The following is a 26,202-nucleotide window of genomic DNA, read 5'->3' as shown; positions in this document are numbered from 1 at the left end:
CCCGGCCTCTAGTAATTAATATAATAGAGAGAAGTAAGAACAAGATAGGACCTTAGTGCTAAAGAAATATCCATAGTAATACCATTGAGTAGTATAAAAAACTAGAGGAGAGGATTTAGATTGAGCAGCTAATGCTGCAAAATAATTGGCAGCTACTTATTAATAGTAAATAAAGAGTTTTCTAGTAAATAGAAAACCAGTCATTAGCAAATTATTCTAAAATTTATGCACATACTTTCTATACAAGTGAACTGATTAATTATTAATATTACTAGAGGCTTGGTGCATGAATTCGTGCATGAGTTGGGTCCAGCCAGCCTGCCCCATGTGGGCCGATTGGGGCTGGGCTGGCGGGTAGGAGGAGATGCAGGAGGTTGGCCGGCCGGCACCGCCCCCGACTGGAGTGGGGGGGCCGATCAGGGGCAGGGCCAGCTGGGGGGAGGGGCCGCAGGCAGTTGTGGGGGGGCCAAGGGGGCCCCGATTGGGCTGGTTGGTTGCCACAGTGAGTGTCATAGTGACCGGTTGTTCTGGTCATTCCAGTCATTTCGTTGTTCTGGTCACTTGTCTTTTATATATAGAGATGCCCCATTGGCATAGTTTAATCCACATATTCTATCATAATGTTTATATCTTTGTAAAAGCATCAGCAATAGTACCAGAAAAAAAATGAGGAAAACTCTCTTTTCTAACTTCTTTCTGTCAAAAACTGCCAGATTGTTTCAAATCTATGACATAAAGATATTGAAGATATTATGGGCTTAAAGTGAACCACATTTAAAGAGAAAAGGTAAGAAGAATGTAAGTACCTAACAGCTGCCAATCAGAATTAAAGACCATGAGGTTACTATCTGACAGTCAAAAAAAAAAAAAAAAAAGACACATCAACAGCAATGTATAACTCTATAGTCAATCATAAAAAATCCTTTTTTTAAGATCCAGGTAGTTCATGGCAAAGATGTGGACATACTTTTCATAAACTCCTCATAATGAGGGGTGAAAATATATGAGTACATACATCAACTATCAGTTTTCTGATTAGAAGACCCCCAACCCCTCACACATTGATCCTGAAATACCTGTGATATGCAGAATGTTAATCCATCAGATTTGATCCTTAACATGCTGACATTTAAGCCATACTCTGCATGAAGATAAGTAGTTAACTAGTAGTTAAGCAGTTAAGTAGTACCTAAGCTTATGGACTTAAATCTCTGAAGATACAAATATTTGAGACTCAGAAAAATCTTACATTAGCTGGAATGCAAGTGTCATGTTTTTTAAAAAAGATGTTTACCTCCAGAAAGAAATTAAAATCACTTTCTCCTAGAAGCAACCAAATACATCGTTGCATTGAACTCAAGAATAACTCTGACTCATTTCAAGTATGTTTATCATGTAGCCCATCTCCAGGAAAGTTTACATAGCCCACCTCCAATAAAGGATCTTTCTTTTTTTAAAAATATATTTTATTGATTTTTTACAGAGATGAAGGGAGAGGGATAGAGAGTTAGAAACATCGATGAGAGAGAGAAACATCGATCAGCTGCCTCCTGCACACTCCCTACTGGGTATGTGCCCGCAACCAAGGTACATGCCCTTGGCCGGAATCGAACCTGGGACCCTTCAGTCCGCAGGCCGACGCTCTATCCACTGAGCCAAACCGGTTAGAGCAAAGGATCTTTCTTTAGCAGATGTTGTTTTTTCTAAATAGGGTATTTCTGGAAAAGACAGTTAAACAAACCACACAAAGTAAGTACAATGAGGAAAGACTTAAAAGATTGGCAGGTTTGTGCATGAGCAGTGAGATGCCTGAGAGGACAAAGTATACAGGTCATAGAGGTCTTCGCTCAGATCTCAGTTCAAGAAAACTCACTGTAGCAGCAGAGTTGGCGGACAGCCTCCAGCTACTGCACCTTTGAATCCACCATGACTTTTCATACCAAAGCCACACTTCCTATGCTCTGCTCGCAATGCCTCAGCATCGTGAGCTTTCTATAAGCCTCTGCCATGCCTGCCTGCTGTGGACTCTTCCAATGAGCAGCGTTTGCTTGGGGACTCCCATCGTCCTTGATGTGACTTTTGCAGAATGGCTATGGGATGTTGTGTTCTTCCCACCCAATCCTCCTTCTTTCCTTAGTCCTTTCACAGGTCTTGGCCTGAATTGCTGTCTGAGGCTCTCCTTGCCCACTCTTGCTCCCTCCCCTGTTCCTTTATTCCTCTCAGCATTTTCAAACAAACCTTCCCACCTCTAATTCCATCTTGGGGCCTTCCCAGAGAACTCAAACTCATAGACTAATAAACAGGCATAAATTACACTCTACTTACTTCCCAATATACCCTCTCTTGTAAAAAGTCCCTTTCCTATTTAGTTCACATCATATGCCTTTATAAGTTCCGATGTCACCTCATTACTGTCACTACTAATATCTGGTCACTCTCTCACTTATTTAAGGTGTTAGCACCTGTGCCAGATTGTTCTCGTCCCAATTCTTGATATGATACTGGCAATTTTATGTCACTGAGGACAACTGGTTGAAGTCCTAACTTTTTTGTGTCCTGTAAAAATATCCTTCACGATTCCATAGAGACTCCACTCTTTTTGCATGTCATTTCACTGCACAACTACAAACATGCATACGTCCTGCTCAGTTTATTCCACTGCACTTTTTTGGAGGGGATGCAGTCTGTCCACTAGCCTTTCTTTCCCCACTCTGCACACCCTCTATCTTCTAATGTAACTTATGTCTATTTCAAATTCAGATTCCACAGACCATTTTGGAACCACTAATTTTTTGAGAGGAGCCTACACTTCTCTGCTTCATTTTCCTTTCATCACATTCACCTTAAGAACCCTGCATAAATCCAACCCTTTATGCCAGGACTGCATGCAGGCCATTTTATTTCACTGGGAAAAATACCACAGAATAGGAGAAGCTAGACATCTTTCATGTCACCATCTCCACCGTGTTCAAAATTGCCTTGTGCTTTTACTGTTATTCAATTCTTCACAGTTAAACTTTAAAACAGTTTCCTTTTTATTGAAATCTCTAAACTCTCCTTTGACCTCTTTTTCTTTTTCTCCTTTCAATACACTGAGAGAACCCAGAAACTCTATCCATCCAAAGCTAAATAATTTCTCTTCTGTATATCATCCTCTTCAGCTTTTCCGGTGATGGTATGCTATCTAATATTCCATGTCTCTAGATTTTCAATCTCATTTCTACTTTCTCATTCAAAAATCAACTCAAAAAATAAATTGTATAGATAGAAAAATAATTATAATGAAATGAACAAATAACTACATGACACTGCTTATCTCTCTTTCATTTCATCTCGGCACTATCTTTTTTTTTCATTCTCTGACAGTTAATTAACTTATTTCTCCACACATGCCGTCTCCATTCCCTCAGTTTCAGTTTTTCTTCACTCACCTCTAAATGGCCTTCAGAAATCTACTCTTTGTCACAAAATACATTGGATTCCTCCCTATCCTTATCTTGTTTGACCTTTATGCAGTGTTTAATATTGTTGATCTCTTCTTTCTCTGGATAAACCCTTTTTTTTGTTTCCCATACATCATACATTCCACATTATCTTCCGACCTCTTGGAATGGTCTCTCTTTCTCACAGTTTCATTTGTTGAGTCATTGTGCTGTAAAATAGTAATTTATAAAGTGCCACAGGTAATTGCCTGAATATCCATCTCTTCACCCTACACTTCCCTAGGTGATATTGCATTTCTAAGATTTTAATTACATGAGTTAATAACTATCAAATGTGGGTCCTCAAGATCCATATTGATATCTCCTTACTATCCATCTTCATGTGGATGTGTCATTTCAAAGTTAAGAGACCCAAAACTTATGATTTTTCTCTACTCTGTTTCTTCTGTGATCCCATAACTTAGTGTATCAAACCAAGAAATCATCCTTGACTCTTTCCTTTTGATACACTTCTTTTTTAAAAAAATACTAGAGGCCAAGTGCATAAAATTAGTGCATTGTGGAAGGGGGTGGGGGGAGACTCAGATCAGCCTGCACCTTCTTGCAATCTGGGACCCCATGGGGGATTCTGACTGCTGGTTTAGGCCCAATCCCGCTAGATTAGGCCTAAACCAGCAGTCGGACATCCCTCTCGCGATCCAGGGCTGCTGGCTCCTAACTGCTGGCCTGCCTGACTGCCTGATCACCCTTAACCACTCTGCCTGCCTGCCTGATCGCCCCTAACTGCTCTCTTGCCTCTCTGATAGCTCCTAACCCAGGGGTGGGCAAACTTTTTGACTCGAGGGCCACAATGGGTTCTTAAACTGGACCGGAGGGCCGGAACAAAAGCATGGATGGAGTGTTTGTGTGAACTAATATAAATTCAAAGTAAACATCATTACATAAAAGGGTACGGTCTTTTTTTTTTTTAGTTTTATTCATTTCAAACGGGCCGGATCCAGCCCGCGGGCCGTAGTTTGCCCATGGCTGTCCTAACCACTCGCCTGCCTGCCTGATCACCCCTAACCAATCTGCCTGCCTGCCTGACTGCCCCTAACTGCCTCAGCCTCAGCCCCGCTGCCACGGCTTAGTCTGGAATGACGTCTGGAAGGTTGTTTCGCTGTCCAGTCTAATTAACATATTATGCTTTTATTATTATAGATATTTTTATTGATTTCAGAGAGGAAAGGAGAAGGGGAGAGAGATAGAAACATTAATGATGAGAGAGAATCACTGACCAGTTGCAGGCCCCACACTAGGGATTAAGCCAGCAACCTGGGCATGTGCTCTGACCAGGAATCAAACCATGGCCTCCTGGTTCATAGGTCGACACTTAACAACTGAGCTACGCTGGCCTGGCTTACACTTCTTACAAAAAAACAAACAAACAAAAGCAACCAACACAGTAACAATACAATGAGCATACAACCTTGCTACCTTGGACGATTTACACCTAAAATTTCCTTTCTTCTTGAACTAACCTGATCCTACAGTTTACACTTGTTACTTACCTACCTCTATTTTTGTTTCAAGTTTCCATTTAGATGCCTATTTTAAAGTAAAACCTACCCTGAACCTTCTAGACTGAATGGTTAACTATTTTTATTTACCCTTCTATATGTTCCTGTGATGGTTAGGTGTATGTGTCAACCTGACCAGTTTCCTAGATGTTGTCTCCACCTACCATAAGCTCACTATAAAGATACTACCCTTGATCATGTGAATGGGCCTCATCCAATCTGTTGAAAGGCCCTAAGAACAAAAACTGAGGTTTTCCAGAGAAGAAACGCTTCCTCAATAGTATTAACTCCTCTGCCTGAATTTATAGCCTGCTCACTTGCCTACAGATTTCAAACTTGCAAAGCCTCCCACATTCCCATGAGCCAATTCCTTAAAATAAATATATTTACATATATAATCTCTAACTCTATATTATATATAATCTTTATAATCTTTTTAGATATAAATCAATATCTTATACATATAATATGTACATTTATGTATATTATAATGGAATTTAATAATTTTCTGGAGAACTCTGATGTATCTATAGCACTCTGTACATTTTTATTTAATATGCAATATATATCTAATTATATCTTCAATATTTATATTTTCTTTTTAAAATATATTTTATTGATTTTTTACAGAGAGGAAGGCAGAGGGATAGAGAGTTAGAAACATCAATGAGAGAGAAACATTGATCAGCTGCCTCCTGCACACTCCCTACTGGGGGTATGCCCACAACCAAGGTACATGCCCTTGACCAGAATCAAACCTGGGACCTTTCAGTCCGCAGGCCAATGTTCTCTCCACTGAGCCAAACCAGTGAGGGCCACTATTTATATTTTCCACAAAATCACAACCTCCAGGAAGGTGGGATGTAGCTCTCTTATTGATCGGTATCCCTAGACTCTAACACAATTTCTAGCACATAGAGTACATACTCAAAAAACATTTATTCAAATAAATAAATAAATTGTAAGAAATTTTTCATTTCTTTTTCTTTTAATTCTTTGCAATACTCCTTGGTAGCAGTTATTATGCATAATTCTTTCCAAATGGCAAGTTTGCTAAACTTCCCTTGTCACAAGTGGTTAAAGTTATACATTTATTTAATCATTTATTAAATCATTCAATAAATATTTATTAAGGACTAGAGGCCCAGTACACAAAAATTTGTGCACTTGGGGGGGTGTCCCTCAGCCCGGCCTGTGCCCTCTCACAGTCTGGGACCCCTTGGGGAATGACCACCTGCTCACTTAGGCCTGCTCCCTGGGGGATTGGGCTTAAACTGGCAGTCAGACATCCCTCTGGCAGCCCGGGAGCCCTCGAAGGATGTCCACTTGCCAGCATGGAGAAGGCCTAGCTGCAGTCGGACATCCTTAGCGCTGCTGAGGAGGCGGGAGAGGCTACCACCACCACCGCTGTACTGGCAGCCGTCAGCCTGGCTTGTGGCTGAGCAGAGCTTCTCCTGTGGGAGCGCACTGACCACCAGGAGGCAGCTCTTGCATTGAGTGTCTGCCCCCTGGTGGTCAGTGTGTGTCATAGTGACCACTCATTCCCAGTCGCTCTGCTGTTAGGGTCAATTTGCATATAACCCTTTTATTATATAGGATAGAGGACTGGTGCATGGGGGGGGGGGGCTGATTTGCCCTGAAGGGTGTGCCAGACCAGGGTGGGGGTCCCGCTGGGGTGCCTGGCCAGCCTGGGTGAGTGGCTGATAGCTGTTTGCAGGCTGGCCACGGCCCCCAGACACCCAAGCTCCCAGTGGAGGCTGGCTGGAAGCAGGTATCTGGGTTTTATTTGTCTTCTATAATTGAAACTTTGTTGCCATGAGCGGAGGGCACAACTGGCTCAGGGCAGGTGGGAAGCTTTGCTTCCTCTATTGCCGGGCAACCAAGCTTCCTGCTTGCTCCAGCTCCGTGGCTGCCGGCCACCATCTTGGTTGGGTTAATTTGCATATAGTCGCTGATTGGGCGTGGCTTGGGGGCATAGCAAAGGTACGGTCAATTAGCATCTTTGTCTTTTATTAGTGTAGATGTGTTCTAGACACAAGATTTTAAAGACAAAAAAATGAACTATAAAAATATTATCAATACAAAATAGGCAGGTGTTAAAGGGCTTAGGTCTAAAAGACTTTCACAGATGAGTTATCATAGAATTGTACACTTGAACCCTATATAATTTTATTAACCAATGTCACCCAAGTAAATTTAATTTAAACAAATAAAATATAAAAAGACTTTCCCAGGAAATGCTGAAAAACCGAATTTGACACGTAGGTTGCCTGAGAACTTTGTAGACAGGAAAAGATAGAGCTACACACACAAACATTTAGAAGCCACTCCACCAGCAGGACAAGAAACTGAATTGAAGATAGTAAAATTCAGAGTTAAAATGATTATAAATATGGAGGTATTATAGCTCCAGATCTCTATCATCACATGCATTACCAAGCCATGCAGTTTCTGGAAAAAAACTTTTTGTTGCTGCTTACCATTACTTTATTTATATTTCACTTGGGCTTATCTGAGACACATTTATTAAAATTTCACTTGTAAAGATTATTGTGCTGGATTACATATTATGCACTTAAACCAATTCTATTAGTGAGCAAAACTTAAATTATCTTTTTGGAAATGATTCTTTGTGCTACTGAAGTGACCATATTTTCTACCATAATTTTTTACACTGAAATTTATCTCAATAATACTTCTTGCTTTATCCTTTAGCTATTTTAAGGGTTTATGAGTAAAAATAAATTATTGAGGCCATTATTAATATTCCTATAGATATTTATCTTAAAACTAGCAGGTAACGATTTGTGGGAAAATATACATGAAATAAAAAGTATTGTATGTCTTTGAGAAATAATATATAAATTCAAATATAGGAAACAAAGTTATTAGGGTGTTAAAATTTCCCTTTTTCATAAATTACAGCATACTATAAGTATTCATATTTTCATTAAAATATTACATCATTTTTTCATTAACATATTACATCATTTTTAAATGTCTGCTGTGGAATGTTAAAATCATGGCAACCTGCCATGCACAATCATACACTTTAAAAATACATGCTCAAACTATTTTTAAGAGTTAGAAATTATATATAGTTTCTTTTCTGTTTGAAATCATATTGCTATCCCACATCTGTCATCAGATTTCAGCCTGAGATATATTTTATATTTAAAAGTATTTTATTAAATGGGCTGATTATATTTTGAAACAAATTTATATATTTAAATTAAATATTTAAACTGTCTTGTGTCATGCATGAGTCTTTACACTTTAAAATATTAGTCTGCACTGGGTTATCATTAAAATTATTTTACAACTAAGCAACTCTACAAAAATATAAATAAACATAAATATAAAAAGAAAATTTCTAATAGAAATGTATCTATTATGGTGATGAGGGGTAGGTTTATAATATCTACAATAAGGAGGCCCCTCAAAAATCAATGTTTCTAAATGACTTTTTATTATTTTGACTGTGGAGGTTTTTATTTTTTACCTCGGGGTAGAAAAATATGGGTGGAAAAGAGTGTGGTTTTATTTTATTAAATTCAAGAAGTACAAGTATGAAAAGGAAGTGAGAATAAAGAACATACATAATGCATCTACCTATAGGCTTCTTTTCAGGCAGATCATGTTAGGCAACCTATGTACTGAAGTTAAGGTCTAGAAATTTTAAAATGGTATTGTTCCATATTCTGGGGTGCTGGAAGTTATGTTGCAGACACTCTGGGGATTATCTGATTCTATCTGGTATGTTCCTTTGACTGACTTTCTATTGACTGGTCTATTAGCAGTTTTGTAGGTGCAGAAGTTATCCTGTAAAAAAAATGATAGTGATGCAAATTATTTTTTGTCTGTAACAATGCACATTTATTTCACACGGTTCGGAAAAACTGGTTTCCACCTGGCAAATCATCTCTAAACATTTTATTTTATTGCTTTAAATGATTTTAACCAGTTTTGCATTGATTAGCAAATGCATTTCAGCATTCCTGATTGTGTATACTTATGCATGTGTCTGTTCTCCAAATTCTCCGTTGAATAATAAGTAAATAAAATTTTCATCAAACATTCAGTTTATATTTTCATGAGACATGTTTAATTTTTTTTTAGAAATTATACTTTAGCATTTTTATAGTACTTTCACCAAGATACCCAAGTGAATTCACCTGACAGAACCAAATATATTGGTTGGCTGGAGAAGTAGACCTATGGGGCTATTTATGCTAAGGCACATCTTTTCTTGCACAACCGAGTGAATACCAATTGTCAATAGAACTTTAACTTTTCTGACTCTCCAATTCTCAGTTTTTTCTTCCTCGTCCTCTACTGTTTGTTTTGTTTTGCTTTTGTTTCTAGATCTTGCCTAACTAGTAAATTATCCCCAGTTGGTAACAGCAGTGATTAAGGATTTGGTTTTCTGATTTGGTGATCTCCATCAGATGGATGATGAAATCTATTCTCTACTGGGTGGAAGAGGACTGATAATCTGGTTTATCAGTCTCTTTGTTTGCTTATTAGTTCAAATTGATTAGTAAAGTGGTTCATGCCCACTGAAAAGCAAAACTCTTGTTTATATCTGGATCACCAAGTTTTTATTTTTCTATTTACTTTTGACCCTTGGCTGAGGTAGTTGAACTTCAGCTATAAATTATCTACGTGATTATGTACCACTGTGCCTGCAATTGAAAAAAAGGTCCTGACTTCTACTTCCAGAGAGTATTAATGCATAAAATTAAAGTATGTCTGAAACTTAAAACATCACTGTTCTGAGTACCATATAAAATAAATAAGTGCTTACTATTTACACATACTTAGAAAACAATAAAAAACAGAATTTCTAATGCACAATAACAATGTAATAACCTCCAAAATATGCTTCACAAAGGCTATTTTCTACAAAATGGATAAAAGTGCAACCAGATGGCTTAATAATTGTGATTAAATAATAGGTATGACTTCACATAAACTGTAAATGTTATGTAACATACAAGGGCATATTAATTAAAATTTTATGACAGTTTTGATTTCTTATAAATGTATTTAATCTAAATTTATAAACATTATTATACTGGTTTATTAATCAAATAAGCTAAAATTAATTTTATTTTATGTCAGCTTAAACAGATTATATATATATATATATATATATTTCCACGAGCATTCTTCTAAATTACATTAATAGAGATTAACTGAAAAAGGTTAATGACTACTCCTATATATTTGCATTACATTAGTTTTTTCTCTTTCACTTGAAAGTAAGATTATATTAGGAATCCAAAACAGATAACTTTAATATCACCTCTATACTTTTTCTTTAAAGTTCAATTTAAAATGTTTATTAAATGTAATATTTTAAAGCATTAAATTTCTGATATTATAATACAATGGCTATTAAAAATGAACAACCTATTCATTCAAGTATCTAAGATATAAGTGATTTTTCTGTTGTACATGTGTGTTTACATGTAAACATACTTTGAAATTTTGCAATGACTAGGTTAGAATGAGTTTGGAAATTAGCAAAAGGTTATTTGTTTTAGACTCTATCTCAAGAAATAATATTTTTCTGAAAGAGTTATAAAAACATTCTTATAATCATATTTTACTAATGAATCTTTAAAGGATATTCCTGAAAAGAGCATTATCACCTGTGTTCAGGGGAAACAGAAGAATTTGTGCACCTGTACTGTCTAAAGTTTTTAAAACTGAAAAAAAAGCTTTAAATTCTAAATATTCTAAAGAGAAAATGTTAGAGGTGGTTAGAAGATATTAAGAATTATCTTTGTAGATTGGCCTTGGGACATTTTTCCTTTACTTTCCTAACATTCTGTAGGTCTCATGAGTCATATGCATTATTTTCATAAGAGAAAAAGAAACTTGTTTAGATTACAATGGTTAATATTCATGGGAAGAAAGAAAGATGAAAAATGGGAGGTTTTTCCCCCTATTTAAGTATTAATTCTGAGCATGAATGGGTTGTCAAAACAAATCTCACACATAATAAAAAGAGCATTAATTAAACAACCATGCATAAAAGACCATTAATGAAAAGACTACCCATAATGTGTGGCTGGAACTGGATTTATAATGCATTTTAACTTTTAAGCAGTACAAGAGAATAATCCAGAATATTTTAAATAATATACAATAAGGATCAAATAATTAAAGACAGAAAAAAATGCAACTGAGTGTCAGATTCTGGCATTAACCACAGGTAAACTGAATGTATTTCCAGAAATACAAGCATCCATATTGGGGAAATGGTTCAATCGGCTATAGAGTTTAATAATTCTACTATTAAGCTCCTTATAGTAAAGTTAACTATAGGTACATAATGGGAGTTTATCACATATTTAGTGTTTTATGTAATCAATCTAGAAGATATATACCTATACCCACATTTGCCTGGAGAGATTAAATAAATCCCTAGTGAGTGTCAGATGTAGGATATCATGCCAATACCTAGTTTATGCATTTAATCATTATGTTAAAGTGCATTGCTTTGATTCAACAATCCTTTATTTTCATTATTAATGCTGCTTTCCAATTCTTTGGTCTTTATTTGTTTTTGTAATAAATTAAAATGAAGCAGAAACTCATAGTGTTCTGAAAACAGTCAAGGGACCTACAAAGCAAACTAATTTATAGTGTAGCTTCTAAATAGCTGTAATTATACTATTTAATAAATAAAACACCTATTTTTAGAGATAATAAAATCTTTCCACTGAACTCCAATAGAGCTATGGTGTATACAATAGGTTAATAACAATCAAAACCAGTATTAATTTGTTATCAGGAAATATAAAATTACAATTTTATTGCCAACCCTGAACAATTCTTACACTAAAACAGATTTAATATGGAAACTGGTATAAGAAAAATAAAGTATGTAATTATTCATAATTTAACTCCAATTAAGGTAGCATGTCTCAATACGATAGAACACACTACTTATGCATATATGCATACATGTGCAGACACATTCACTCATCTGGAAAGTTCGTCATGAAATTATTAAAGAAATACTCTGAATATGGGAGGCCAATGAAAGTGCTCATCAGCATGCATTCAACATTTAAACAACTGTAGGCACTGCCACAGTCATAAATATTACAGCAAAAAGAGAAATTAGAGTTATTTCAGCATCTGATCCCTTTAAAACTAAGACATTTAGCAGGAATGTCCAATCTAATCATATGTTTCAAGCAACATTTTAAGTAATCTATTATATTCACTTTGTAATTATCAACACCTACTAATAAGCTCTAAAGTTTATGTTGTTCTTTTTGCAATCAGTGCAGAGTTGGTGGAAAGGATATAAAAAAGTAAAGATGATTTATGTTTGCTACTTGTAAATATGCATGATGAAGTGCTAAGATCATTGAGTAGCAGAACAGTTCATGACCTTACATTTTGTTTGCTTCTAAAGGGAAATAACAGTTCTGTGTTGTCTTAAATAAAAGTCTAAAGCATCAAAGATGGCAGTAGAAGTAAATAACAGTAAACCTTATTTTTCTTTCTGATATAAGGAAAGAATCAACTACCATGTGATGTCTTCAATCAGCTCTTAAGATCAAAGAACAAAGTGATATTACTACTATTTGGATTTTGGAAAAGGAAAGGGAAATAAATTAACAAAAGAAAATTTAGCTGACCAAAGAAGCTAATTAGTATAAATTGCATTGGCAACAAAAGATTAGCTTCCTAAAAAAATACATCATAGGGCATAGACCATTAACTGCCAAAGATATTCTAAATTAAGCAAAAGTTTCAGTGTACAATATACATCTGTAATCAATGGACAATCATAGGAATAAAAATAATCTCTCTTGATATTCTAAAGCTGGACCCACCTCTAAAGGAAACAGTAAGCATGAATAATAGATCTTTCTTAGCCACAATGCCAATAAGTATAACTTATTGTACAAAGCAGAGAGTCTGGGTTTTTTGTTTGTTTTAGAAATACCAAAAGATGCTTTTAGTCAGCTATTTAGATAGAAGACATACAATTTTCGTTGCAATTATTTTTTGTCTAAGAAATTATACTTTTTTATGTTATACTTTTTTAAAGGACATTTTTTAAATAATATTTATTTCAGCCTACTTCTTTGTATCAAAAAATATGCCCTTCTTGATTTCCTTCAAATTGTTGCCTAACCAGTGGCTATAAACTTTTGCAGTGACAACTATGATCCATTATCCAGCACCTGACATGCCAGCTCAACATCACTATATTAACTGACTTTCGAATTTTCTTTCTCCCTGTGGGGACTTCTCTCCTAAGATTGATGAGGTGCAACATAGTGTTTAAGCTGCCATCCTGAGGTGACAAACAGTAAGAATGGTCCCTGCCCGGATGGAGGAGGGAGGGCAAATGAGGGAGAGAACCACAGTGTATTCTGGAATAAAAGCAACCTCACACACTGGCTTTCCAAGGCAATTAAAACTGTTTCTCGATTTTACATTTCAGTCAAACACATAATTTATTCTTCAATTAAAGTCCCCAAAGCTTCACTGGTACATGTGGAAAACCCAACAATTAGAGAAGATTAAACTTTTGTCCCTGAGACATTTTAGAGAAGTTAAGATAAAAGTTGCTGCTCCTTCCAAGTTTAAATACATTGAGACTCTAATCACTTCTTATAATTCCCCAAATGGCATTATCGCTTACTTTTTAACTATTGAATTCACTCTGGCAGAGCTAGGGTAATAAAACCCATCATATTGTAATTTTCAGACAGCTTGATAGAACCAATGTTCTTAGTATAGATAAAGTGTAATGAAGCACTTTCTTTCCCATAGGAAAGTCTTTGACTCATATGCTCTGATGCCAACTAGCCTTCACATCTGCTGTTTCACCATTGATAGCTGTAACTTGGCATGCAAAACTAGTGTCTGATGAAGCAGCTTTACTCAAAGGCACCATTTTATTTCTTGGAATGGGAACATAGTAAAATGGTGTTGGGTTTCTGTAGGCCTTATGCAAATCCCTGTAATAAACATAGAATCAGGCCTCACATACAATAAATGGTGTGTTAGATGAGGGTGGGGAAGGGAGACAGTCTTCTTGGTTAAAAATAATCTCCTTACTATGCCAATAAATTAAATGCATAATAAAAACTTGGCTTAAATATTTATTTCAAACATAATGAATTAATATCAAAACCACATTAGACACTAATAAGACTATAACGCTTTTAAAACACCAACCTTATTTTATAAAAAGAAATATTTCCATTTAACTTAAGGTTAACAGTAATCCTTTACCTACAACCAATAGTTTAATACTATTATTAAAGAAAAAATAATTTGCGAGAATTAGAGAAATAATATGGCTATAAAAGGCTTTGCTGAGATATATTTTTTAGATGACTAGAAAAGATGTCTGATGGAAAATGGAGAAAACATCAACATGAACAAATGAAAATTTTAGTAATATATTCATCATTAATCTAAACCGACTGCTCAGACACATTGCTGTTCAACCACATAAATCTTTTAAATTTTATTTGACTCCATTAAGTATGCAGAAAATTTAAAACAATAAACTAAATTATCCAAAAACTTGAATTCATGAAACAAAAAGAAATTCAAAATAAAATTTCTATTTATTTTAAATATTCATAGTGGATGCATTATTACCTAATTAGTAACTTGCAAGCAAATTATCAAGAATGGAAGCCTAATTATATTCTGTTTTCCATCATCCAAGTTAGAGCAGAATGTCATATGTGAGGAGCATTTTGTTTCAGTTTAGATCTATAGGGAGATGAATATTGAGCAATCACAAAGTGACACAGAGGAAGAATCAATTAGAATTGTGCAATAATTTGTTACCATCAGTTTATATCAGTTTATATAAGTACATTATTTTTTCCATAACAAGGAAAGGAATGACAATAGTTCACTAAATATTTTTGGATAGTACAATAAGCTCAGACAAGAAAACTACAAATCTCAAACTGTAGCTCAGAACCTAACAATATCTACCTATAGAGTAAGGTACTTCATCTATTCTTAATTTGTTTCCCATTATGTAAACACTAAAGTCAGATGTACAACTCTTCAACTCTAATATGCCCCCTTATAGGTCTCTTACCTAATTTTCCTCCCTCCCCCCACACCCATGGTAAATGACAATGCAATACAGATTTATAAAGGAGAGCTGAATATGTTCATGCCCTCGGTCCTATAGAACATATATTTTTCTCAATGTTTACTCAGAGACAGAAACAAAAAGTTAGGATAGACCCCATCATATTTCTGTGAGAGAGGAAAAAGCTCTAACTCTTCATCCTGCTACCTGGCAATTCTCATGCATACTTATTGAGGAATGGTATCAGAGTGAAAATGTAATTAGATTATTTACTTTCAGCAAATATCTATTGAAAGGTATTTAAAGACAATTCAGGGAAATAATCCAAAAGAAGTTAGAATATGGTCAGCAGATTACTTAATGCCTCTGTCTGATATTTTGTGGGGTCTGTGTTTCAGAAGAGAAAATACCCACCCTAATATGAAAGAAAGGGGAGTGGATGCATTGAGTCACACATGTACACCTTAAATTTACACAATGTTATATGTCATTTCTCTCTCATTAAAAATAAACAAAATAAAATAAATTCAAAAGTAATTTTAGATGATCTTTCTCATCTTCGAAAACTATTATAAGTCAATTTTCTGCATATGCACAAAGGAACTTTCAGAATGTCTTACCACCAATACAGCAAGAGAAAAATAAATACTTGTTTCAGAAAACAGCTTCCAGTGTGAAAAGTACACTAATAGATGCCATTTTCAGAATTTACGTTTCTAATGTGAAAATCTCTTCATAATAAATATATTATGCTTGCATTACCAACACTATTCTACATAAGAACAAACAAGAGTAATGTTTTGCAGAAATTGAGAAAAATATGGGAAATGTAAATCCCTTTTAATTGCATGTGGTAAACTGCCAAGTTTTCACATTGTATTTGTCAACTCAAAAATGGCATGTTCTTTTGGCATTTGAAAAGCAAAAATAAATCACGCAATCTTTCAAAAAATTATTTCAGGCATGCCATACACGCAATCCAGGCTTAGAAACCTATAACATCACCCGGCATAATTTAATTTCAGGAGACCATTGAACCTAGAAGCTCAGAATAAGTAGCAGACTGTAAAGAACATGTTATAGCTGTATCTGCCCTAATGGCTCAAGGCAAATGGTTTAGAAGTTTAATATGATCAAACATTTGAGGTCATGTGGGTGAGCCAAAATGACTAATGCACTTAGTTATTCTGAATAGTGATGGTTATGCCATGATGTCTTTGGCTATTACTTTTATTGTTGATACTGTGAGTCCCTGGGTTATTGCTTTCATAATTAATAAGACACTTAACCTCTCCATGGCCCAGTTTCTTCATCTGTTAAATGAGCATAATGATAATTGCTTTCTACCTTCCTTAGGGGTTACTGTGCAAATAAATGAGCTGGCATTTAGTATATACTTTGAGTTCACCTAAAGAGGGAGACTATGCACAAAGAAAAAGAACACAAAACAAACCCTCTTTGCTGCTAGGTACCAAAAGATAAAACTTTCCCCTAGATCAGTGGTTCCCAAACTTATTTGGCCTACCGCCCCCTTTCCAGAAAAAATATTACTCAGCCCCTGGAAATTAATTTTTTTTAAATTTTAATAGCAGTTACTCATCGCCCCCAAATGCACCTGTGGCCATCACCGCCCCCCCCTGGATCGCTGCAGCGCCTACCAGGGGGCGGTAGCGCCCACTTTGGGAATCACTGCCCTAGATGGATCAATCCACTTGATTGAATTCCTAACACCATAATCTACACTTCCAAATAATCTGACTCTTAATCCAAGGTTAAAATGAAAATGCCATAGAATGTTACATATTTTGAAGAAACATATATGGCTCTCTACAGAATAGCAAAATTTTGTAAACAATCAAGCATTCCATCCAAAACCCTCTGTCACAGGTATTATATCAATTAATGCAATATTCATTGTTCCAATGGATAACTGTACAGAATTTGGCAAAAAAGTGAGTTGCTGCCATAAAGAAATGTACATTTGAGCACTGATTTAGGCTCAGATACCAGATGGCAATGAAGTCATTAGAAGAGACTGGGTAAGCCAAAATCTGTGAATATAAGGACAATAATATTTTAAAAGTATGCCTTATTGTAACTTGGAAGATAAAAAATGCACTAAGAATCTTTTAAAATTGGCCCAAAAAATTATCCAGACAAAATGACAAATATTTAAGGTATTTGCTGGTTATTACATAGGAAATATTAGCTACATAATAAAAGTAGTAAAAGAAAGAGATATAATATTAACAATAATAAGAACAACAATGAAGGAGGCGCAGGAGGAGGGCAAGAATGAAGGGGGAGAGGAAGAAATAAATTTAAAAGATCCAGGCTGTTCGCAAACATAATTTAGAGGTGATACAGTTAGAAATTGCATGGTTGGGTAATGAAAATGTTTCTAATCTTCAGTGTTCTAAGTAAGTAAAAGTTCTCAAAATTGTTCCCATATGATGTCAAGCCTCACTAAATATCACATTAATCATGTTGCCTTGAAGTGCTTTGTTATGACCTCTGAAAAAATTAGGGCAAACCCTTGTAGATTTTCTCCTCTGGATAAAGACCTGCTTGCCCCAAATAGCAATGATTAAATCTACAGAGAGATACCTCCTAAAAAAGGATTGTGGGTGTGGGTTGTAGATTGATTATAAATGGACTCAATAAATATTTAAAGGCCATACAGGTTTAGCAGAAATAGTATTGGCAAAAGCACTGACCCTGGTGCAAAAGAAACAAAGTCTGATCCCAATGTAAAAAGTCTCTGGGCAACAAGTTTCCAGGAGTAGGACAGCTGACCTGTAAGCTAAATAAGGGTTTATATTACATGTCACTAACAGGTTGTGATTTTGGTTTTTTTTAAGCAACAATATCGTGGCAGTCAGTCACTAATAACATATGTAGAGTCTGTGCTAGGGCCTGGAGATGCAAGTGTGAATAATATAGATTCAGTCCTGTCCCATGCTGTCCAGTGTAGTGCTGATACAGAGGAACCAAGCAAATACAGTTTGGTAAGTATTAAGTTGTGTGTCATTCTGAGTACCTTATTTGTCTCAGCACATAAGCACTGTATCATCTCATAGTATCACAGAAGAAGGGTGAATACACCATAATAAAATATTTTGAGAAAGTGAGACCACATTCACATAACTTTTATTACAATTTATTGTTATAAAATTTCTCTATTATTATTAGAGTTATTGTTGTTAAGCTCTTACTTTGCTGAATTTATAAATTAAAATGTCATAGGTATGTATGCATAAGAAAAGCAAATATATAGAGTTTGATACTATCTGCAGTTTTGGGCATCTACTGGGGGGTCTTGTAACATATCCCTCAGGGATAAGAGATTACTATATATTATTTGAAAATACATGGTCTAGAAAAGAGCTTCTAAAAATTGCTCCACAGACTTTTTTTTATTTCACTTATGAAATTATTTCATTTTCATGATAACAATAATCAGAAAAATGAATCAATTTAAATTTTATAAACATGATGTGATCTCATTTAATCTATTTTAATATCATTTACCCAATTATTGGTCATAGAAATATAATTTACTTGACAATGTTTAAAATCATTCTAATTCTAAAATTTTCAATTAGACATGTAGTAACATCTATAAAATATGCTTTTACTAAGTGCATAGCCCAGTGGTCAGTAAACTCATCAGTCAACAGAGCCAAATATCAACAGTACAACGACTGAAATTTCTTTTGAGAGCCAAATTTTTTAAACTTAAACTATATAGGTAGGTACATTGTTATTTACTTAATTAGGGTACTCCTAAGCTGGCCTTTGCTAAAAACGTCCTCAATCTGATTGAGGTACGTTCGCTGAGGTCGACCCCTTCCAACTCTCCCATCTACACTCATCTTGTATACTTGTTTCGTCTATCTTTTGTTACCCGTGCGATTAACAGACGCGACTAGCACTAACCACTGCACATGAGACTGCTGACTGACTGGCTCACTCAACTCCTGCATGAAACGCGCGCGGCTCCCCCACGCTGCATATGCCACAGCTCACCTGCGCTGTGTCTCCCGTCGCCCGACCGACCGACACCCCCCACTTCTTCTAACGCCACTTCTTCAAAATAGACTCGCCTAGGCCGAAAACCGACTTCTGCGCATGGGCCACGAAGTTTCAATCGCACTGTACATGCGCGCCTGCACGTGATAATTTGTGGAAGAGCCACACTCAAGGGGCCAAAGAGCCGCATGTGGCTTGCGAGCCACGGTTTGCCGACCACTGACGTAGCCTATCATGCAGGGCTTTTTATTTAATATTAAAAATATATTGTGAGACTGGCCCTGTTAGTCATTCCAATTTAGAAATGAAGAGTCAGAGGTTTACAAATCGGAGTGTCCTATCTAAATACAGCCAATAGGTGGTGGAGCTTGGAATTAAGTTCAGGTTTCTCTGATTTCACAGTTTTGTTTTGTTTTTTTAATTATTCCCAATAAGTATTCCAAATTACCGACTCTATGTTTTCAGAAGTATTAAGTGATTTACATTAGATATTCGACACCACTTAATTGTCATTTTAATATGTGGCAGAAATTTTTTAATAACTACAAAAAACATGTATTTCCTTTGATACCATCTTTTTTGGAAGACTATATTTGTACGTGGGAAAAGCTAGACATTTTAGTTAGGCCAAGCTCAGGAGAGAGGCTACAGAACTTGGAAAACATGAGTCATGGGTTGCATGATAAAAAGGGGATTAGGCATCAGCTTGTAAAATGTCTGACTCACTTTGGAAATAAAGGGATTCTCAAAAGAGACCAAAATGTTTATGGGTTCTAGTTGAGTTATTTTTGAGCCTGTAATCTATATGTATTCATTCTTCTGAATTTATACTTTAGGGAAAAAAGAATGTGCTTGTTTGCTTGACAACATTTTGTACAGTAGTGTTCTGCCCTGGGGTGAGATTTCAATTCTACAGTACCAAGTTCCCAAGTTCCTGGAGGGTTTTGATTCCTCCTTATTAGTTTTTCTTTATTTTTTATTTATTCATTCTTTTTTTTAAAGGTTAAGACATTTTCAAATTTATTAGGTAGTGCCAGACTGTTTTCCAAAGTGGTGGCACTGAGTTACACTCATATCAGCAGTATATCAAAGTTCCAACTATTTCTCACCCTTGCTAGCACTTTGTATAGAAAGACCATTCCACTTGTGCTGTTCTTTTTGCTAAATAACCACAATCTTATTCTGATTTTAGTTTTTAATTTTCTCCTTATGTATGAGGTTAAAGATATTTTCATAAGTTCAGAGTTTATATATATTCCCTCACTCCATAAAATGCATATTAAAAATATTTTGTCATTTTTGATTAATAGGAGTCCTTATATATTATAGACACTTGTCCTTTAAAGATCATATCTTGCAAACATCTTCTCTCAAGTGTAAGTCTTATCTTTTTATGCTCTTTATTGTAATTTTTTACATTTATTTATTTATTTTATTAAATTTATTGGGGTGACATTGGTTAGTAAGATTATATAGGTTTCAAGTGTGTTTTTTATAAGGTTCTTAGGCTCCCAGCTAATTGACTATCCTATCTAATAATAGACAAAGATGCAAATTGACCATACCTTCGCTATGCCCACCATTGGCTAATCAGAGCGATATGCAAATTAGCCGCCAACAAAGTTGGCGGCTAATTTGTACATGACGCTGACTGCGGGACCCGGGCCCCAGATCCTATGGCAGCTAATTTGCACATGACGCTGCCTCTGTGACCCGGGCCCCAGATCCCTGACCAGGTGAGAGAGCAAAGAGGCGGAGAAGGGAGAGAGCCCAGGTGGCAGAGAAGGGAGGGAGCCAAGGACGAGGCGGCGAAGGGAGGGGGTAAGGCAGTGGAGAAGGGAGTGAAGCCTGCCTTGATGGGCTTTGCTCCCTTCTCTGCTTTGCTCCGGTCTCAGGAAGCCCTATTCTTGCAGGAATCTTCCTGCAACGGGCCTCTAGTCTAAATATAATTAAGAACATATTAGTGATGCCATACAGTTTTCCATTGTTTCAATGAAATAACACCGAAAAATTATCATCTACTCAATTTTGAGCTATTTTACCAGTTGTGGCTTTACATGTATCCCTTTGAAAAATATGTGTGGTGTAGACATGAAGAAGAAAGAGCCCTTCTTGGAGACAATATACTCGTAAACTCAATGAATACAATCAAACATGTTCTTTGGAAAAGGAATTACTTAACATTGAAGAATGGCAGTATAACTGACTGTGAAGTACTAAGGACTTATCCCCTCTAAGAACAAGTATCCTGAGGCAGCCTTTCTTGCTTATAGTAACAAAACTATACTATTCTTTGAAATAGTATTACAAAACTGAGCATTCCAGAACAATTAGCTAGCAGCAAGGTCTTGTTAAGTTAGTAAAAACACAATGGAAATTCCTTTAGAAATGAATGCCTTAGGGTGTTTCTAGAGTATTTGTATACATTCCTATTAATCAAGAAATAAAAGAATGATATTAAATGTAAACAGACTACACACTATCCTCCCTGGTTTATTGAGGAGTTTCTTTCTTTTTTTTTTTAATCCTCATCCAAGGATATTTTTCCATTGATTTTTAGGGAGAGTGGAAGAGTGGAAAGATAGAGAGAAATATCGATGTGAGAAAAATAAATCAATTGGTTGCCTCCTACATGCGCCCCTATCAGGGTTGAGCCTGGGAAGAGTCTGTAACTAAGGTATGTGTGTTCTTGACAGGAATTGAACCCAGGACCCTTCTGTCCCCAGGCTGATGCTCTGTCCACTGAGCCAAACTGGCTAGGGAAAGAGTTTCAAAGTGAGTATGCAATTGCTTCAATTCCAGATTTCCAGAGAATTTTTAAAAATTTTATACCCATTGACTAGTATAAGCATATAGTTTAACAAGCCACAATATGAGGTTGAAATTAGTACCATTTAGGTCTACACTAAAATAACTAAAGAAAAGTCATCATTTAATGTACCCTTTTAAATTCCAATTTCAACAATAAGAATTCAGCATGTGATAGAGTTATCAACATAAGGTAATTGTCAAGTTAGTGATTTATCACTATGTGCTTTTTATTATGACTAGTGTACATTCCAGAAAGCTTTCATTCTACAACAAGAAAGCCTATGCTGTAGGAAACATCAAATTGTTTCATGTCAATTGTCCCTGGGCGCTAGGAGCACCCTAGTGTGTGAGAAAGAAAAACAAGAGATGAAAGAGTAACAAGTAAAGTCAATAACAAGGAAAAGTGAAGGTAGGCAAAAAATGACACTGCAGAGAACAATTGAGCTTAAAAACAATAAAAGGTAAAAACAGAATACTGGAAAGACTGAAAAGATAAAAAGGAGAAAATTTTATAATGAGAAAGAAGGAGAATTTGTTTTCAAATTGATTTTCTAGACATAAACCTCGTTTGTAGTATATAAGAACTTTAACGCAAGATATTTGAGTCTTCTGCAAAACACAAATGAAGTTAAAACCCTGAAGCACTTGTGACACAGAATCAATCACTTTTGGTATCAGATCACATGCACTATTTTACAAACAACTGCAATAGTCCCTTGAATATTGTAATAATTTAAATACATCACATACATATTCACTCCCTGCAAAGTTATTTACTCACAATGTTTATTTAACATTTTCAACAGCTGATTTCTTTTTCAAAAAAATTATAAGTAATCTCTATTAATTCTAAATGTTAAATTAGGGAAAACTGAATTATTGCAATTAATATAGTCAGATGGCACCATACTGATCATGATATTTATTCATATTTAGTTATATTAAATATAAATATAAAATACACACCCAATTAAATATAAAATACACATCCAAACTTTCTTTAATCTAGCTGTTGACCCTCCAGAGCAAGGACCATGGGCCAGGTACAGAAACTCACCAGGGCAGAAAGCCCCAGATGCCTGACAAGGGGCAAAACTGGGAAAACAAGAACCTTGCCTTCAAGGGTAACCTATCTTCCCCTATCATGAGGTTTGGACCCCTGATCTTTCATATCCCTGGTCAGGAGGTTTAGACCCCCTGCCCTTTTCCTCCCTAAAGATAACATCTGGGCCTCAGTTGTATTTCAGCCCCAGGCCCAGAAAGCAGCAAAACGAGACAGGTGGTGCCCTGGCTGCCACCAATCAGTGGAGGCCATGACCCTGAAAGAGCACACCTGGAAAGCTGATGAATATTCTATTGTGATCCTCCCCTGATACCTCCCCTAAGATTTCTACCTTCAAGAGAGAGAGGGATATATGCTCAGGACAAGGGACCCAGTTCAAGCTCTCCCTCCAAGGAGCACATGGGAGCCATTCCCGTTCTCCTCCCTTCCCCCACAGGCATGTATCCTCTCACCTCTAAGGGACCCCATGAGATTGCAACCAGGGGAGCAATGGGCAGCAGTAGCTAGACCTGGGCTAACCCCCGAACCTTGCTCCCAGGCCCCCTTTTCTCTGTGTAGCCCCTTCCCTTTGGGTATCCCCATCTCCCATCCCCTTTTCTTTAAATAAATACAATTTTCTTTAATCACCGTCAGTAGTTGCTATTTAGCCTGCCTGGGCACCACAGTTAACCTTTCACTAGCCAGATGAGAGATTCACTTTGAAAATAATTAAATTGTAAGCATTATACATATTTGACTAAACAATAAAATTTGTCTTATTCTTTGGATATTTAGTGTCTTTTAGAACTCTAAACTAAAAGCTGATTTAGTTTTGTAAGAATTTTTACAAAGAAAATTACATAATTATTTGGCTAAACTGCTGTTTTAAGTCACATAAAACCCAGATCCATGATTGTGGGAATAGTCTTCCATATGTCCAACTAAACCATAATTGCCTTCAGAGTGAGAACTAGATACTATTTGCTGTAGAATAGCCAACATATAGTGCAATTCCTGGCACTCAATAGGCACTTGATGAATGAGGAAATAATTTATTTAATAGTTTGAGTGAACTATTTAAAAAAAATCTACTTCTACTGCTTATTTATTTGGACTGCAGTTGCATTTGTGTGAACAGCGAAGGAAACACAAAGTTAAATTTGGTCTATTCTGGCCCAGTGAGATCAGTTGTTGAAAGTAGACAAAAAATAATAAGGAGGAAAACAAGGCACTCTATGTGCCTGGAATTTTGTACAACCACACCTTCCATTTAAATGTTCTGCAGGATTGTCCCTCTGGAAACCATTGCAAGTCCAGTGGGGTGGCCCATTTTCAGATTCTGTGCCACCGGAATATTAAATGGATGAATGTACCAATAACAAGAACGGTTTCTGATTTTCTCTTTCAGCCCTTATTTCCCTTCTTTTCCTTTAGGCCTCTGAACAAGTAAACTTTGTCTCATCTTAACAAAGAAATGTATGTATGGAAATAGTCTCACATGTAATCAGTCATTCTATTCTTTTGGAATAACCAAGACTTGTATCCATTTTCAATACATATATTACATTATTTATTTTACATTTGAAGATAAAACTTAGTTGGAGGTGGTAGGGGGACTTACCTTTGGGGAGATTTCCCTCCAAACAAAATTAGAATACTTACAAAGCAAAAACTCTTTGCCATTGCAGTATTGAAATGTTTTGCTTTGATGGCCATATATTTGTTGTATACCTGTCCATTCCTGAGGGATATGCTATTGATTGCTCCCCATGCATAACAGTGCTGCTATCCTCTTACATTCATTACTAGAGAAATATTTCTTTGTTCGCACTCTATCATTCTAACACATTAATTTTAGATAACCAGTAGGGCTTACCTTGAAAAAGGTCATAGTTGCACCATCCTCGACTGCGCCGTACTCTATCTTGGTTTGTTTAGCTAAATCATCGGCAGAGTCAATAGGGGATTCCATCCGCTCCACTGTCAGAAAGGCGGCTAAGTTAGCAGTATACGAAGAAATGATGATAAGTGTGAAAAACCACCAAATGCCTCCCACTATCCTGGTGGAGAGCGCTTTGGGCATGAGCTCAGAACCTAACAGAGATTTGGGGGAAAAGGTGAAACGAATACAGAGAATTTGATCAGCAGTCAGGTACTTTTGGTCACAGTGGCAGAACGGAATCACTGTGTAATAAAAGCTTTAATTATTAATTGACATATTGCTTTAGTTAAGCAAACAACAACCACTGTGAGTGCAGAGACCAACTGGAGTTAGTAGGCAGTCTCTCAGGACATTTGTGTGTAAGTATAGTGACAGGAGACTCAAGTTTTTCCTGAGACACTGTAAAGTAGCAATTGAATACTGAGTGAACAAACTTTATAAAAATAGAAATTGTAGAAAAATTTTCTCTCGTTTATAAACCGTATGAACAGTGTTTCATACCCGTGTTAGTTATGTGGATTTTAGAAGAAATGATTTAACGTATGTTCAGTAACATTTCTTAACAAGTTTTCTGTAAAGTTAATTTCATGTACATGAAGCTCCTAAATACTGTCTATCCTGCCATTTCAAAAAGTATTGTGTAAAAATAATTGCAATACCCATGTTTCTTGAGATACAGGGGTTTTAGTCCAGTTTTTATTTTAAAATAAGTAGACAATAAGAATTCTACTTTCATAATTAATAAAATATTAATACTTTATACATATTATTTCCTATGTATAAAGAAATGTCTCCCATCACTATAGTTGCCTCAATGCAGGAACCAGAATAAGTAGTTAAAGTGTCACAATTTTACTTTTACTTTTACACATATATAAATATTTCTTAAATATATTACAATACATGGCTGGAGTTGCCTGCTCATGGTATTAACAAGAAAATGGGATCTCAATTATATATTACTTTTGATTATGATTATTGTTATTAATTTTAATTAATTTAGATTATAAAATAAAATCCTAACAATTTTTAAATCGAGCCTTATAGTTTTACATTTCCATTATGTACATTATTTACAGTCTTAATGTTGAAATGAATACATATCAGCATATATTAATTTTTATAAGAAAACTATATTAACGTATGGATATGTGTAATATATTACTATTCACTTTAAATCATTTTGAATCTATAAGCAAGAAAGCATTGGATACAAATTACTTAATTTTTAATAGGCTTTGAGTAAAATGGAATGAAGCAAAGATGGA

At 35.7% G+C, this 26,202-nt stretch overlaps 1 protein-coding gene across 1 annotated transcript in view; it reads right to left on the bottom strand.

The window, feature by feature from the left end:
* GRIK2 (glutamate ionotropic receptor kainate type subunit 2) overlaps nucleotides 1-26,202 on the bottom strand; it is a 552,508-nt gene that overhangs the window by 75,790 nt on the left and 450,516 nt on the right. Inside the window, exon 14 of the mRNA XM_014464175.2 lies at nucleotides 24,869-25,086. Within this exon, the coding sequence (XP_014319661.1) occupies nucleotides 24,869-25,086 (218 nt within the window). The remainder of the gene's footprint in view (nucleotides 1-24,868; nucleotides 25,087-26,202) is intronic.

This window comes from Myotis lucifugus, unplaced genomic scaffold (assembly GCF_000147115.1).
Source record: "Myotis lucifugus unplaced genomic scaffold, Myoluc2.0 scaffold_240, whole genome shotgun sequence".
Classification (NCBI taxonomy): domain Eukaryota; kingdom Metazoa; phylum Chordata; class Mammalia; order Chiroptera; family Vespertilionidae; genus Myotis; species Myotis lucifugus.
This window is presented reverse-complemented; position numbering and strand designations above follow the sequence as displayed.